At 38.9% G+C, this 14,647-nt stretch overlaps 2 protein-coding genes across 13 annotated transcripts in view; one reads left to right on the plus strand and one right to left on the minus strand.

Annotated features, from left to right (window-relative positions):
* Nucleotides 1-1,050: 1,050 nt before the first annotated feature.
* Nucleotides 1,051-8,672, plus strand: rbm39b (RNA binding motif protein 39b). 9 transcript variants are annotated; one of them, XM_042224668.1, is made up of 16 exons: nucleotides 1,052-1,291; nucleotides 1,821-1,878; nucleotides 2,051-2,126; nucleotides 2,953-3,492; nucleotides 3,596-3,787; nucleotides 3,977-4,030; nucleotides 4,673-4,790; nucleotides 4,877-5,029; nucleotides 5,363-5,500; nucleotides 5,589-5,654; nucleotides 5,735-5,939; nucleotides 6,862-6,948; nucleotides 7,035-7,131; nucleotides 7,807-7,912; nucleotides 8,026-8,104; nucleotides 8,257-8,672. In XM_042224668.1, exons 7-16 carry the CDS (start codon nucleotides 4,728-4,730, stop codon nucleotides 8,355-8,357), a joined length of 1,095 nt encoding a protein of 364 aa, XP_042080602.1. In that variant the 5' UTR covers nucleotides 1,052-1,291; nucleotides 1,821-1,878; nucleotides 2,051-2,126; nucleotides 2,953-3,492; nucleotides 3,596-3,787; nucleotides 3,977-4,030; nucleotides 4,673-4,727; the 3' UTR covers nucleotides 8,358-8,672. The 9 variants fall into 9 exon arrangements, with proteins under 9 accessions (XP_042080603.1, XP_042080602.1, XP_042080606.1 ...); XM_042224672.1 differs by having other exon boundaries at nucleotides 3,443-3,492; XM_042224669.1 differs by having other exon boundaries at nucleotides 1,051-1,291; nucleotides 1,821-2,220.
* Nucleotides 8,673-11,663: 2,991 nt separating this feature from the next.
* Nucleotides 11,664-14,647, minus strand: part of LOC102298035 (embryonic polyadenylate-binding protein) — a 14,726-nt gene continuing 11,742 nt past the window's right edge. For all 4 annotated transcript variants that reach the window (XM_014336617.2, XM_005931761.2, XM_014336615.2 and 1 more), the window contains 2 exons: nucleotides 13,391-13,466; nucleotides 11,664-11,839 (listed from right to left, as the gene is read on the minus strand). In XM_014336617.2, coding sequence (XP_014192103.1) covers nucleotides 13,404-13,466 — 63 coding nt within the window. In that variant the 3' untranslated portion in view covers nucleotides 11,664-11,839; nucleotides 13,391-13,403. The remainder of the gene's footprint in view (nucleotides 11,840-13,390; nucleotides 13,467-14,647) is intronic.

Consider the following 14,647-nt stretch of genomic DNA (forward strand, 5'->3'; position numbering starts at 1 on the left):
AATGCACGGGCGACAGATCTGGTTGACATTCCTGCTGTCAGCATGCCAATTGCACGCTCCCTCATTGCTTGTGGCATCTGTGGCATTTTGCTGTGAGACAAAACTGCACATTCCAGGGTGGCCTTTTGTTGTGGGCAGTCTGAGGTACACCTGTGCACTACTCATGATGTCAGATCAGCATCCTGATGTGGCACACCTGTGAGGTGGGATGGATTATCTCAATATAGCAGATGTGCCCACTACCACACATTTGGACTGATTTGTGACCACTGTTTGGGAGGGATGGTTATATTGTGTATCTGGAATGAATTTTAGGTCTCTACGTCCATCCCATGGGGAATGGGAGCAAAAACAAAAGTGTTGCATTTATATTTTTGTTCAGTGTATTTATCTGTAACAGGAAACATTTGGATGTCAACAAAGTTTGGATTTGCTCAGTTTTCACTAGATGGCAACACAGAGCTGTCAAACTGGGTGCTGTGTGCTGTGCTGGTGTCCTGGGCAGTGTTTTACAGGCTAAAGTGAGAATCAATGGTCAGAAGGTTATAAGAAGTCATTCCGTCAGTACTGTAAGTCTAACATCCTGCAGGTGCTAACTTCTATCACAAGCTTAAAATCTTATCCTGCCTAAAAACATACAAGATAATAAATATAGTAGCCTAAAATGAATGGAGTTTAAAATGAGTGGGGTGATATGAAGATGTTTAGCTTAACCATATTATGAAGAAGAAGATTTTAAAGTCGGTAATTTACAAAGTTGACAGTGTTTTGTTTTAATCCTACTGACTTAGACTAAACCTGAGATAGTGACAGGGTAAATGTCTTTCTAAACTCACCAAACGTCTTGGGATAATTAATACTTAACTTTTCTTACATCTAGGCCTTCAAGGTTTAACTATCTAGATAGATGTGTGCATATAATACATAACTAATCACATTTCTATAAATTATTGAATGCACTGAATAATACAATGCTGCTCAGAATTCACAAAGCGGGTAAAGGGCCTCTCGGTTCCAGTAGGTGGCAGCAACGCAGCACCAAACGTTACCGCTGCAGTAAATGCCCATAGCAGAGGAAGAACACGAAGAAGAAGGAAGGAGAGCGGCGAGGTACCAGGCCACGACCTGCAACGGGGACTTCCTTAAACGAGGTTATATAACTTCCGAAATTGTGACTTCATCTTGGCTTTGTATAATCTACAAAGAGAAAGGCGTCGAAGAGGATTCTCTACACCAGAACGTTTTCCGCGATATTTTCACTTTGGCACAACATTTCCTTCAGTTTCACACGGTAACGTCAATGTTTGCTAATGAAGCTCGCTCGCTGCCGCGGAAGCGCGGTTAGCTTTTTAGCCTTATTCGAGCCTAAGCGTTTGTTTTTGTTTTCCACCATAAATATTATCTGGAATCGTGTAAAATACGTCAAAATGGTGGTTGGTTGATTATAGGTTTGCATATCTACAAGCCTGCTGTTATTCATATTATCAAAATGGTCAGCATAAATTCAGTGCGGGCCTTTGAAAGCACGGCCGTGGTGGCTAGTTAGCATTAGCTACGTTTCGGGGTAGACGCGTGCACAACGTTGAGATTTTAGAAAGCTTTGTTGTTCTTCGAGTACAATTAAATATGTTTTTCTTATATTGTCAGTATCAATCGATCATGTAACTGATTGTATGTTGAGCATGTGATACTAATAAGAAAATCTAGGACTCATCGTTACCACGCCGTGTGTATTTGTAGCGTTTACTCTGGGTATTACAGTTTCTCGTGCGCAAACGGATCACTGAAATGTTTTTCTTCCTTTTTCTTTCTTATTGCAGGATCAATATGGCTGATGACTTTGACGTTGAGGCCATGCTGGAGGCTCCATACAGAAAGGTGGGTTTAAAAGTCGGAGAAGTGAGGCCTGTGTTGCTGTTCGGCCTTTTTATTTTTAGACCTTTTATATTTGCTACTGTGACAAAGTTAACTTGAATGTTGTGTGGTGTGAATGAGTATTTAAGACGCAATACAGAATTATAAATAAATCCACATCTATCTCTCTTTATAGACTTCCCTAATGATATCTCACCTCTACTCCCATGAATTCATCTTTGATTCCACTGTGAACTGTGAAAAAAAGGAAGGTAGTTATTGCGCATATACTGATGTACTGTGGTTCACTTTAGGACTAAAAGAGATTCAACCCAGAACATCCAATCCCTATTCGGTTGCTACAAGGTGAATGCCAATGGTTGATAAGCCCATCTTTACTTGTCCAGCAAAGGAGGCAGTATTCAGATTTACAATCTGTATGTTGTCGCTGTTTATGAATGTGCAGGGTTTTTTCAATAAGAGCCTTTTAAATGGAAAACTGTTTTGTATTGTTAAAAATCTCCTCAGTGTGTGTGTGTGATTTCAACATTATTTTTCTGTTATATAGCATTAACAAGTCTAGTCTTTAGCAAGAATCAGTATATAAAGTTGTGCTAAAGTATAATTTCCTCAGGCAGTTGTATTTGTATGTAGTTGTGTCTGTGTCAATCTGTGAGTGGCGTAATTCCTGAAGTTATAATGCAGCAAAATTCTTGAAAATCCAGCGATTGCATTTTTGTCATAGTTCTACAGCAGAATTATCGGTGACAAGTTATTTTTGTCTCGCTGGTAAATATGAATACTGCCTCTTTGCCTTAGCCAACTGTAATGTGAATCAGCATCTTGATTTTTGCATGCTACAGAACACCACAGATATTGATATATTTCTAGAATAACTGTAAAATAGCTACATCTGCCTTTTATTGTATGATAAGATGATTTACTTTCAGTAGTTAATAATTCCTTAAGTCAAAAGGTTGTAAGTATTACTGTAAACTGAAGATGATGGTAGTGTAACACGTGGATGAATTAATCTTTATTTATTTATTTGCTTGGGCGTCAATATTACTAAGAAGTGTGAATCCCTGTTTGCTTCAGGGCAAGATGTGTGACAGAGGTGGCATCGAGCTCTTACAGTCCAAGAACGAAAATGGGTGAAGATCTCTGGACTGACACCAACCACACAGGATCTCTTTTAGTGGCCATGGGCCATGCGTGGTCACATGTTTAGGCACAAATAGTGGCATTGGTACGACCTATTAGAAGGGTATTGGTGGAGATGACCTGACTATTGTCAGCTTCCTGAACTGAGCTAATATGTTGGAAACTCTCCCTTATCTTTGCTTTGTTGCATTAACTATTGAGCAGCTTAGTAAAAGAGGGGGGGGAAAAAAACAAAGGATGGAGTGGGATGGGAAGCTATTGGGGTGGTGGAAGGACACTGTCCAGACATGACTGTAGGAAGTTTGTATTTTTATTAATTGAATATATTCTGCATTTTCTCTTGTCCCACCCCATCCCCTTTACCTTGACGACATGAAATGTTTCATCTACGTCCTCATGATGTTCTTCTATCGACCTTGCTTAGGATGAGAACAAGTCCTCTCATGCAAATGGACACGATGACCAGAGCAAGAAGTAAGTTTTGGTTATCCATCATGTTACCTAAATAGTGCTTAATCAGACGAAGTTCTGCTTTAAAGTGTGTGTACAACAACAGAACTGTTGTAACACTTTACAGGAAAAGGAGGAGTCGGAGCCGAAGCCCGGGCTCCAAGAAGAAGAGGAGCAGAAGCAAAAGCAAAGACAGAAAGAAGACTAAGAAGAGGAGCAAGAGCCGGGAAAGAAAAAGAAGCCGCAGCAGAGAGCGCCATCGCAGCCGCTCCCGAAGCAAAGATCGAGCTGGGCGGTACAGAGCACGCAGGAGTCCGATGTATGTGACCTTTTACGCTTGCTAGTCAGAAAAATATTACATTAACTTTATTGGGTACTGAAATTGTATGATTTTAGGTCTTTTTAATGTTGTTGTACTTAATTGTAATTTTAAGTTGGCTGCTTGTTTATGTGAAAAGAACATGATCCCCCCCCCCCCCATGTAAAATAATTCTTATTTGTTTTTTAGTCGCAAACGTTCCAGAAGTCGGAGCCCCTTCAAAAAAGAAAAGAGCCCCATTAGGTAAGATAAGACAGTCACGTGAGTGGTTTTATGTATGCACACATGTCCTGATTTTTCGTAGGCCTTGACTCACCAAACATTTGAAAATTCAAAATACTGTTACACTCAGCTAGAAAGACATGCATAGCATACAAGCAAAGGAGCAGGTAGCACAGTGCTGCAAATGCATCTTCCTTAACGACAGGCTTTGAATAGTCAAAGACGGACTGTTAAAAAACACCAAAAAGAACACTCTTATGAGGTCCTTCAGTGACTTGCATTGGTATAAGTATTGTCTGTCGGCTCTTCAGTTGCCTACCTTGACAGGCCTAGCAAGCAAAGCTGCCATACCTCTCAAGTTAAACCTGACCTGTCCCTGAGTGTTTGAGTTACTTTAAAAAAAAAAAAAAAGTCCTCCCAGTTCAGCATCAGTTTCCCACATCAGCAGCAGCAATATTAGTGGCCAGAAGTGGTCATCTTTAAAGTCTGTCATCTCGAGGGGTACCAGAACAAAGAAAACATGTGTTCTCCAAATCTTGAAGTTATGGTTTTAGTTTTAGGTTTCTATACTATCACAGCTTTAAAGTTTTAAAATATTTTAAAGCATTTGTTATTGGTTTGTGATTAACATGCACATTTGGTTTTTGTCCTTTTCCTCCTAAGGGCACCAATTGACAATCTAACACCAGAGGAGAGAGATGCCCGCACTGTTTTCTGTATGCAGCTTGCTGCAAGAATCAGAGCTCGGGACCTGGAGGATTTCTTCTCAGCCGTTGGAAAAGTCAGTTGACTTTCAGTTTGTGTAAATTCCAAATGAATGCCATCCAGGAATTTGGCTCTGAAAATGTGACTGTTCTCTCGCTATAGGTTAGAGATGTGAGAATAATCTCTGACAGAAACTCCAGGAGATCGAAGGGGATTGCATACATAGAGTTTGTGGAGTCCTCCTCTGTACCTCTGGCAATTGGATTGACTGGCCAGAGGCTTTTAGGAGTGCCCATTATCGTCCAGGCATCTCAGGTTAGTGTCGTTTCTTTTAGTGGACTTGAATATAGAACAAGTGGATTAGTTCTACTCACTTTGACCGGACATATTAATAGTCAGCTGCCGTGTTGCAAACTCCATACCAAGAACTTTGAGAGGAAAAAAGAAAAAAAAAAACATAATTTCTATCAATTTTAAAAAAACAGACCAGAAAGTGGAAAATAACTTAAAATATTAACAGAACTTAAGTAATTCAGATTGCATTAAAGCAAATGCTGATTCTGCACTAAGGTCCATTATCATTTTGACATTACTTAATGTAATTACACTAAAATTCCTCAATCATGTCATCTCTATTTCTAATTACAGGCAGAGAAGAATAGAGCAGCAGCTGCTGCCAATAATCTGCAGAAGGGCAGTTCAGGTCCGATGCGCCTGTATGTGGGCTCACTGCACTTCAACATTACTGAAGAAATGCTTCGAGGGATTTTTGAGCCCTTTGGAAAGGTCAGGAGAACTCTGCAAATATTAATTTGTTTTAATCTATTTAAGTGAATGTAGTATAATCATCTGTACGTGTGTTTCTTCTTCATAGATTGAAGGAATCCAGCTTATGATGGACAGCGAGACTGGCCGATCCAAAGGATATGGCTTCATATCGGTAAACAAAGCCTTTTGTATGTCTTTGGTAGCTTTTTGTTTGCTGCTGGGTTCACTTTGTAACCTTTTAACTTTCTGAAGTTTGCAGATGCGGAATGTGCAAAAAAGGCATTGGAGCAGCTGAACGGCTTTGAGCTAGCCGGACGGCCAATGAAGGTGGGGCATGTTACAGAGCGCTCAGACTCTTCAACAGCCAGCTCGTTCCTGGATAATGACGAACTAGAAAGGACTGGTATTGACCTAGGGACTACAGGGCGTCTACAGCTGATGGCTCGACTAGCAGAAGGTTTGTAATGGCACTTGGCAGACATATCCATTCCTGGAAAAATTTCTGGTCGTAATAAAAGAGGAAGGAACAGCTTATTAGCAAAGGAATGAGTCAAACCACACGCATACATGTAATATGTAACAGTGTCAGGGTCATTTATTATACTGGAATAAGCCAGAATGAGTGGTTAAGTATTTTTACTTTACACTGACCTAAATTTGGTTTTTCAAACACAATTTTTATAAATGTAAATCTCCAAAATAACATTAATCCTACTTACTGTATTAGCATATGGACAGACAGCAGGGGGCACTAGTAGACCATTTTAGGCAGGAGCTTTAGCCTCCTCATCTTTGCCTTTTTTCTCTACTACCCCATTGTTAAAGTACTGTATAACTACAATTATTTAAACATTATTAAATATATTTTAATGTCCTGCCATGATTCCACATTGTTTGCTTTCCAGAAACGTTAACACTGAGAAGTCCGACTTATTTATTTTAACACGTGAATTATGGTGTGCCATAACTCGCACCATAACTGGAACCAATTTTCACTGCAACGTTCTATGTAACCTGACATGCACCTCCAAGAAATGTAACTACCTGTTAGGTCTGCCCATACCACGATGATTGGCATGGTGCAGGGATAAAAGGAGTTTCCAGTTACAATATCAGTTAGGATGTAGATTTCCTACAGATGTGTAACTCAAAGCTTTAAGCCTGGAAAGAAGGACACAACTTGAGTCACCACATGGCTGTGAAACCTGTTTTTGTTTGTTTTTCCCCCACCAACTACATGTCTTTGGTAGAGGGAAATGACCATGTGAATGAAAGTGATTGTTTCTCTGTCCTCATCAGGCCACACTACATGTCATGCTTCTGCTGCCTTTAAGTGTCTAAAATTAACCCTATGCAAAACAATTTCTTTCTCTCAACAGGGACTGGTCTGAAGATCCCACCTGCTGCTCAGCAGGCTCTACAGATGACTGGCTCCATACCCTTTGGGGGCATTGGCGCTCCAGCAGGTGAGCCTAGATGATGGAAGATATTTAGTATTTGATATGTTTTCTTGCCACAGGTTTAGTGACAACTTTTTTTTTTTTTCTTCCAGCTGTTCCAACCCCAGCTCCAAGCCAAGCTTTGAACCTCCCATCTCAGCCACTGGCCACACACTGCCTTCAGCTGTCCAACCTGTTCAACCCACAAGCGTAAGGACATTATCCTTCAAATAAGTTCACTTTAAGTTTGTCTTAAGCCTTTGCATCCCTGGACTGAGAGCAAAGCATATTGTCAGATGGCTTGTTCAAGTTTTCACTATCAAAGAAGAATCTGACTGTTTTAAATGAGGCATTTAATGTAATTCATTTGTGTTGGAACCAATTTAGTAGAGGTCTGAGTTTTTAACATCGGTGTCCAGTGATTCTTAAGTCATCAATCCTTTAATTCATAATTTTGTTCTACTCTAAACACTTTCGTGTGTTCAAAATACTTCTCTCTTATCCGTAGATCGATTTCTGTTCAAAAATTTGAGACAGAAAATATACACAAGGCAAGTGCTGAACCGAAAACAAGCCAACAACGAAATAATAAACTGGTCACATGCTTGAGCTCTGCAGTGTGCGAGCTGACAAGTCTGTGTGGTCTCAGTTCCTCCTGTCAGTGAAGAAATCTCTTTTGAAATGACTTAACAGAAAAGTAATGGGGAAAAATCCAACTGTGCGTTATTTTTCAGGCTAATTCTGAATTTTGTTTCAATCTGAAAACACAAAAGACGTGCATTCAGCTGGTTTTAAATTTGTGAAACTCATTAAGTTAAAAATCAAGCTTTTTGAGTCAAGCGGAACATTTTACTGGATTTCTAATATTGCTGATTATTTTTGCAGGGAAAATGATCCCAGCTGGGCAGCTGAAATCCAAGATGATGTGATTGAGGAATGCAACAAACACGGTGGAATCGTTCACATTTATGTTGACAAGAACTCTCCTCAAGTAAGTCGAAGATTAAAACGAGATAAATGAGTTTTAACATCACTGAGCTTGTTTTGCAACATTTTTTTTGAAATGCATAAGCAGTAAAGTTGATATCTCTCTTGCTCACATAGGGTAATGTGTATGTGAAGTGTCCCTCGATACCAGCAGCCATGGCAACTGTAAATGCACTTCATGGACGCTGGTTTGCAGGTATGCAGCACTGCTGAAGATGGCAGCTATTAACTAGTTTTTAAGCTGCAAATATCTTAGTTCTAATTCAAGTAAAATTAATTTTCTTTTTTTTTTTAATATTCTTGATCAAACTGTAGGTTCTAATGTTTACATTTGTCTTTCTTTCACAGGTAAAATGATAACAGCTGCCTATGTTCCTTTACCAACCTACCACAACCTTTTCCCTGATTCAGTAACAGCAAAGCAGCTTCTAATGCCGTCACGCCGATAGTCAGAGACAAGCTTCTGAAGTCTGTAAATACATTTGTTTGCATTCATGAAAATGTCATTGAAACATTTGCATTGAAATTAGTTGGCTGTGTGTAATAAAAGTGGCCTCAAGTTCACGTTCACCATTTTGGGGGAATTTTTTTTTTTTTTTTTTTTTGTTTAGTTGCTTTTCAAATTTTTTGTGGGCTTGTGTTGTAAACTACCACTGAGAAGTAATCTGCAGATATCTATTGGTCTACATGTTTTTAAATATTACTGTCATATCTGCTTGTTTAAATTCAGAACTTTTAGATTTCAAATAAAAGTGCAGAGTTAGGAAAAAAAAAAGTGTGTTGGGATGATAGGCCTTAAATGCCAAAAGTACATCGACAATAATCCTTTGTAACTTTATACAGCCATAATTTCATTTTTGTATGAAGGCTCCCAATAAACTTGGCAAATTTGATGGTTCATTTTCTTTTTGTTACCATTTTGGGGAGTTTTCAATGCCAGGTTAATGCCTCTGTGATTAAAGTCCTAATTACAGTATTGGACCAATGTTTTTACTCATTCCCTGCTATATACATGTCCCAAAAACCCACACATGGATGAGGGATACGTCTTTAGACAAGGCACTCTACCACCTAAACAAAATTAAACATACCTAGGGAATTCCCTCTTGGATGGGCAATCAGAAAACTGGTCATGTGAATTTGGGTTAATTTAGCAAGTTGATAACCAGTGTGTGATATTAGCACTATCAAATCTAAATGGAGTGTTTCACAGGTCATATGATGAATCTTCCACAGAAAATGATCCATATGACTGCCACCTACTCTGAGAGACATTATCAGATAATGGTAAAATGATGACTAAAAATCTATAAAGAACAGAAAAATGCAACACTGTTGCAAATAAGACAAATTATCCCGTCTTCCTTCACCCCCTCCAATGACAGGGGTTTTTTCCTGTTAAAAGGGAGGGTTTTTTTCTTCCCACTGTGGCCAAGTTCCTTCTCATAGGGGGTTGTTTGATTGTTCGGGTTTTCTCCACATAAGTGCAGGGTATTTTTTCAATTATAAAGTGCCTTGAGGTGATTATTGTCATGAATTGGCACTAAATAAATAAAACTGAATTGCAGAAACTTATTGATCCAGTGATTCATCACACAGCAGTTTCAAGCTTGAGCACATTTGAGCTCTCTAACTTTAAACTGGATCCATTTAAACATGAAATCTTACTGTCCCACAACCTAATAAAGTAGACGACCTTCAGATCAATTCTCTGAAGATTAAAGTAAAATTGATTTAACAGCTAACCTACAATTCCAATAATGTAAAGAGAATCAACCATAGAAAATTTTTATACATTTTCAAAATTAACAAATGAATACATGCGCATTCCCGTGACAGTTCCCGTATAGTTTGAGCTTCATTCAGTGGTTTTAGTTAGGCACATATAATAATCTGTGAAAATGCGGAAACAGCTGATTTTAAACCGAACCTCTGAACACAACCTACTCCCGACAGTTCCAGTTTTTTTTTTTTACACCGGAGAGTCTGTGCTGTTCAGGTGTTCAAGAGTAAAGGTTAGTCTATGTACAAATTTGTCAGCAACTACACAGTACTTGTTTGCCGATAAAAGAAAAACGAATAAAACAACACAGTTGCGTCTACGAATCAGTACTTACTACTGATTATCAAGGAAACGCAAAGACACTTGACGTAACTGTAAACCTTTAGTCCCGCCTACTCTCCCTGTAGAGGCCCTTCCAGAATCTTCCAGAAATGGTGACGCTATTTTCCGGAGCCTTGATTGGTCAGTAGGCGGTGATTTCATACCTGTTACCAAGAGCCCTCGAGTTACCTCTGTTGTTACCGTTACCATGGCGCTGTAACCCGGTAAGAAAACATCCCAGTACGTTAAACTCCGGGTTAACGTCAACGTTACCTGGATAGGACAAAATGCGGCTTAGTAGAAGGCCTCCAGTGAAATATACAATAGTAATTCTGAACTCTAAATTATGTAAAGCAACGCGAGTAGAATCCCAAAATGAAAACTTTGCACCTAGCAAAACACGTAAACACGTTGGACTTTGACATATTTTGTCCATGTTCGTCATCTGTGTCCTCATGTTTAGCCTGCCGCGGCCGTTGGTTGGTTGAGCCAACCAACTTTAAGTCCAGATTCAAAACCTATTTTTATTCCCTGGCTTTTAACTCTGTAGGAAACTGACACTTTTATTTTATTGTATGTAATGATTTTATGGTATTTTTAATTTGGTTGTTGTTTTGATCTGTGTTGTTCAGCACTTTGGTCTGCCTGGTGTGTTAGTAAAGTGCTATACAAATAAACGATGATGATGATGATGATGATGAGCCGCAACATTACTCTTTGGGCCATATATGGCCAGTCAAACCGTAAGTGGGATGGACCACAAAATATTGCCTTCAAGGCACTTTTTATTGTAGTGTAAATAAGTTCAATTTACACAAAATTACAGAAAAAGCCCGTTACTCAGACCTGGTCCCAGAAGTAAAAAAATAAATAAATAAACTTACTTACACCACCAATTTACTACTAAAAAAGACAAAATGTGATGCAAACATTTAGGCCTGAAATTGATGTATTCCCCAGCCATATATTTGGCACACCTTGCCCAAGATCAAGATCATATTTAATGATACATAAATACTTATTTTTATTTAGCCTCACCGTAGTTTTGCCATTTGCTTATTTCACTATTGCTGTGTATGTTTGCCAACCTTGTGACACATACCACACCTTTTGCTTTCAATGGTACTTCAAAGAATCCAATGCTTCTTTGGGTATGCTACAACAGGAAAGCTTCCTCTTTCTAGCAACAGATGAGATTTATGATGCAGCACCCACACAGGAAGTCATACTTCCCATTTTCCTATCAAAATATGTAGAAATGAGTAGTGAGTCAAGAATTTCGCACACCACTGTATTTACCAACAGGTTATATGTCATTTGGTGGTATTCTGCACTCTCCCCAGTAGTCTCAGGACCTGTCCACTTCACATCGCAAGAGCTTTTTTTTTTTTCCATCCATAAGTCCATCAAGTCGCGGAATGTTATTGACTTCCTGGGTTCTCTGGTCGTCACTTCTTCTGTGGCTGCAACTTAATTCTTAAGAAATGTTATCTTGTAAGCTGCTCTGCTACACAGAGCAGGCCGCTTGTGGAGTGTGCAGGACTGTGTTAAAGGCAGGGCAAAGGTGCTCAGTACACTTTTAAATCCCATTGTAATAATAATAATAATAATAATACACTCTTTTTTAAAAGGACAAATGACACAACACAGATTTAATGCATATATTGGAAACTTTATCATCTAACAAAAGTATTGCAACAACAAAACAGCTTCATCTTCTGTCTCTTTACATCATTGGTTTAATCTTCATAGAACTTTTTCTTTCCCTTTTCCCCCCCAAAGTGTGCTCATTTTTTAATTTCCCCTCCTCCAGAGAATTGTTGATATCTGAAAAAAGAAAAAAAAAAAAAATGTGAGCAAGACAATTTATCCTCCAGTTCATTCTCACTAAAACACAGCCTCTGACATTTCTTTCACAAACTTTACTTGAGAAATTCCGTAAACTGAAGCAGGCGTTCGTATCACTTGGGATCAAGGAATTTAGCATAGGTTTGTATCATCAAACAACACCTACAATTTATGGCAGGTTCATTTCTGCATCAACTGATAGATTTATACTGTCACTGAAGAGAAATACTTGCTAGTGTAAACCTGAACGCTGTATGTTGTAAATTACGGCTGCCATGATTAGTCGACTAGTCACGATTACGTCGACTATCAAAATCATCGACGACTAATTTAATAGTCGACGTGTCGTTTAAAGCTTTGTAAGATCCCAAAAGATGCAGAAGTAGTAGGATTTAAGAGTGTAATAACGGACTGAAACAGAAGATGGCAGCACTGCATGTACAAGGATGCCAGCTGCCGTTAAACCCAGAAGAAGAAGCAGTGTCCGGTGAAGAAGCAGTGTCTGGTATAGTAGCTGTGTCCAAATTCAGGAACTGCATCCTTCTGCACCCACATTTGTAAGCCGATTACGTTACAGCGACACGATGAAGACTGTCCAAATTTGAAGACTCCGACAAAAGCGCCATTCATTTCCCCAGATTTGAAGGATGGGTCTGGTATATACTTCGTGACCCAACCTATCCCAGAATTCATAGCGTGGCCCTGCTCAGTTTCCAACAATGGCAGAAGCTAGTTAGTTTTAATATTACTCTTATTATTCTTTCTGGGTCACAAAATAAACATTTAACATATTTTCAGGCGAGAATGTAGCTGTGTAAACTTCAAATATCTGCTCAGTTTATCAAGACACCACATATTTTCAAAAGCGCTCCGACGTTTTTGGAGACGTCTGTTACCCACCAGTTCGATAGCTAGCCGGGGGCAAGGCTCACTAGAGCCGATGAGAACACCGGACTCCCGGCAAATCGTTTTCAAACCCACCGCCGTCTTTCGCTACTCAAGTTAACAATGATATACAAGTCACTTGGATAACTTAAAAATGTTATTGTTTGGATTTTTTCAGTATTTTATTTGTTCCTGAGTAAATCGGTTTGGCTGAGATTAAAGTTACAGTTTTTACACAGCTGAATAAACCTCAAGCAGACAACTGATTATCAGAAGTGTGAGATGCTCAAGAATATACTCCAGTGTCCTGTTATATTTTAGATAGCAAGGAGCAGACGGCTGAGATTATTAAACTTCACCGAAACAATCTGCAAATTTCATTAAATTTTAATAAACTCTCATCTTGTCTTTATTTTTAGTTAGCACATACCTTAAACACTTAAAGCTGTAAGCTAATGATAGTTATATAAGAGCAGATGCATGCTGGTGCAATAAGCTGTACGTTTTACATCCAATGGATGCATGATCTGATTAGTCGGCTAATCGTAAAAATAATCTGTGACTATTCGACTATCAAAATAATCGTTTGTGGCAGCCCTATTATAAATATAATGGTGCAGAGAAACAAAAGACGTCGTTGCTGACCTTTAAGGCCTCTTCACTGCTTAGGAGAATGTTCCTTCGCCTGGTGAGCCTGCAAGACTGCAATCGCCTCATCCACCTGACCCAAACAGTGGAAAGTTTTAAAAAAAAAGGGGAGGAAAAAAAACAAACTGAAACAACAGACCTCTTTCATAAATGGCAGGCAACAGCCAGAAAAGTGTTATACTAGGACAAAGACTGGAAATGCAAAAATATCTTGCTTGGCAGTCTTCTTTATGCGATAAAAATCAATTTACCGTAACTCTAAGGCTTACCAAGCATCGACCTTCTCTCCAATAAATACATAAAAATCCAAAAAGAGGAGAAAATTACAAATCATACTCAGACCTATTTAATTTACCCAACTGGGAATGTAGTGACATTCCAGATGACTGAGAAAGCTATCCAGTCTTTAACTATGACGTGATGAGTCGTGTCTGGGCCCAAACTCCGCTGCAGGTCCCAAAGTCAAATGATCACTGTGGCATCACTAAAAGTTAAAAAACTGTCTAAATTCTTTCGTATGTAATAAAATGATCAGTGTTGCTGCTCTACCAGATGTAACAATTACGTTTAACATCCAGGGATCCCTGAAAACAGAATTTATTAAATTTAACAGAGTTAGAAGTTAGCAGGGAGTTAGCTTGCTAGTTTCCGTCTGAATATAATATACCATGTTCTGACTGAGAGACTTCTGAGACTAATTAAAACGCACAGCTCTGCTATCATTTCTGACATAAATGAAGACAGGAAAGTAAACAGCAGTGACGTTTGTAGGGTTACTAAAAATTGGCTAGCTGGTATATAATGATGTGCTACATGATCGCTAGAGACACAGCTATGTTAGCATATTATAAACATTGAAGCTGGAGGATGAACGCTAACTTTTTTCTACTCTGTAAAAGTTAACGAGAGGGTTCCCGATGGTTCGGGACAAATGCAATCGCATGGCAGGATGCTGTAAATGGACCAAACTTCAGCCAGGAGAACAACTGAGATAATCCATCCACAATACGACGTTAGTCATTAATATACTGCTGCATGGACTGAGCTGTAGTTACATTGTAAGCTTTTAAAAACTGAGCTTTAAAATGAATAGCGGTATTAAAAACTGAGAGAGACAGACAGTGATCACTTACTGTTTGTAGGGGGGGTTTGAGATTAAATAGAACAAGATACAAAGCATTAAAACATGTTAAATGCAGGGTAGTTTGGGTCCGGAAGCAGGATTCATCATGTCATCACTTAAAGACCAGATTG

The sequence above is a fragment of the Haplochromis burtoni genome, unplaced genomic scaffold (genome assembly GCF_018398535.1).
Source record: "Haplochromis burtoni strain Fernald_Lab_line unplaced genomic scaffold, NCSU_Asbu1 Contig_146, whole genome shotgun sequence".
In the NCBI taxonomy this organism is placed as follows: domain Eukaryota; kingdom Metazoa; phylum Chordata; class Actinopteri; order Cichliformes; family Cichlidae; genus Haplochromis; species Haplochromis burtoni.

Coding starts and splice junctions, on each gene's coding strand:
- rbm39b (XM_014336620.2), top strand. CDS start 1,828: ATGGCTGATGACTTTGACGTTGAGGCCATGCTGGAGGCTCCATACAGA. Junction 4,791..4,876: donor TCTTCTCAGCCGTTGGAAAA/GTCAGTTGACTT, acceptor CTCTCGCTATAG/GTTAGAGATGTGAGAATAAT. Junction 8,105..8,256: donor TCATGGACGCTGGTTTGCAG/GTATGCAGCACT, acceptor TTTCTTTCACAG/GTAAAATGATAACAGCTGCC.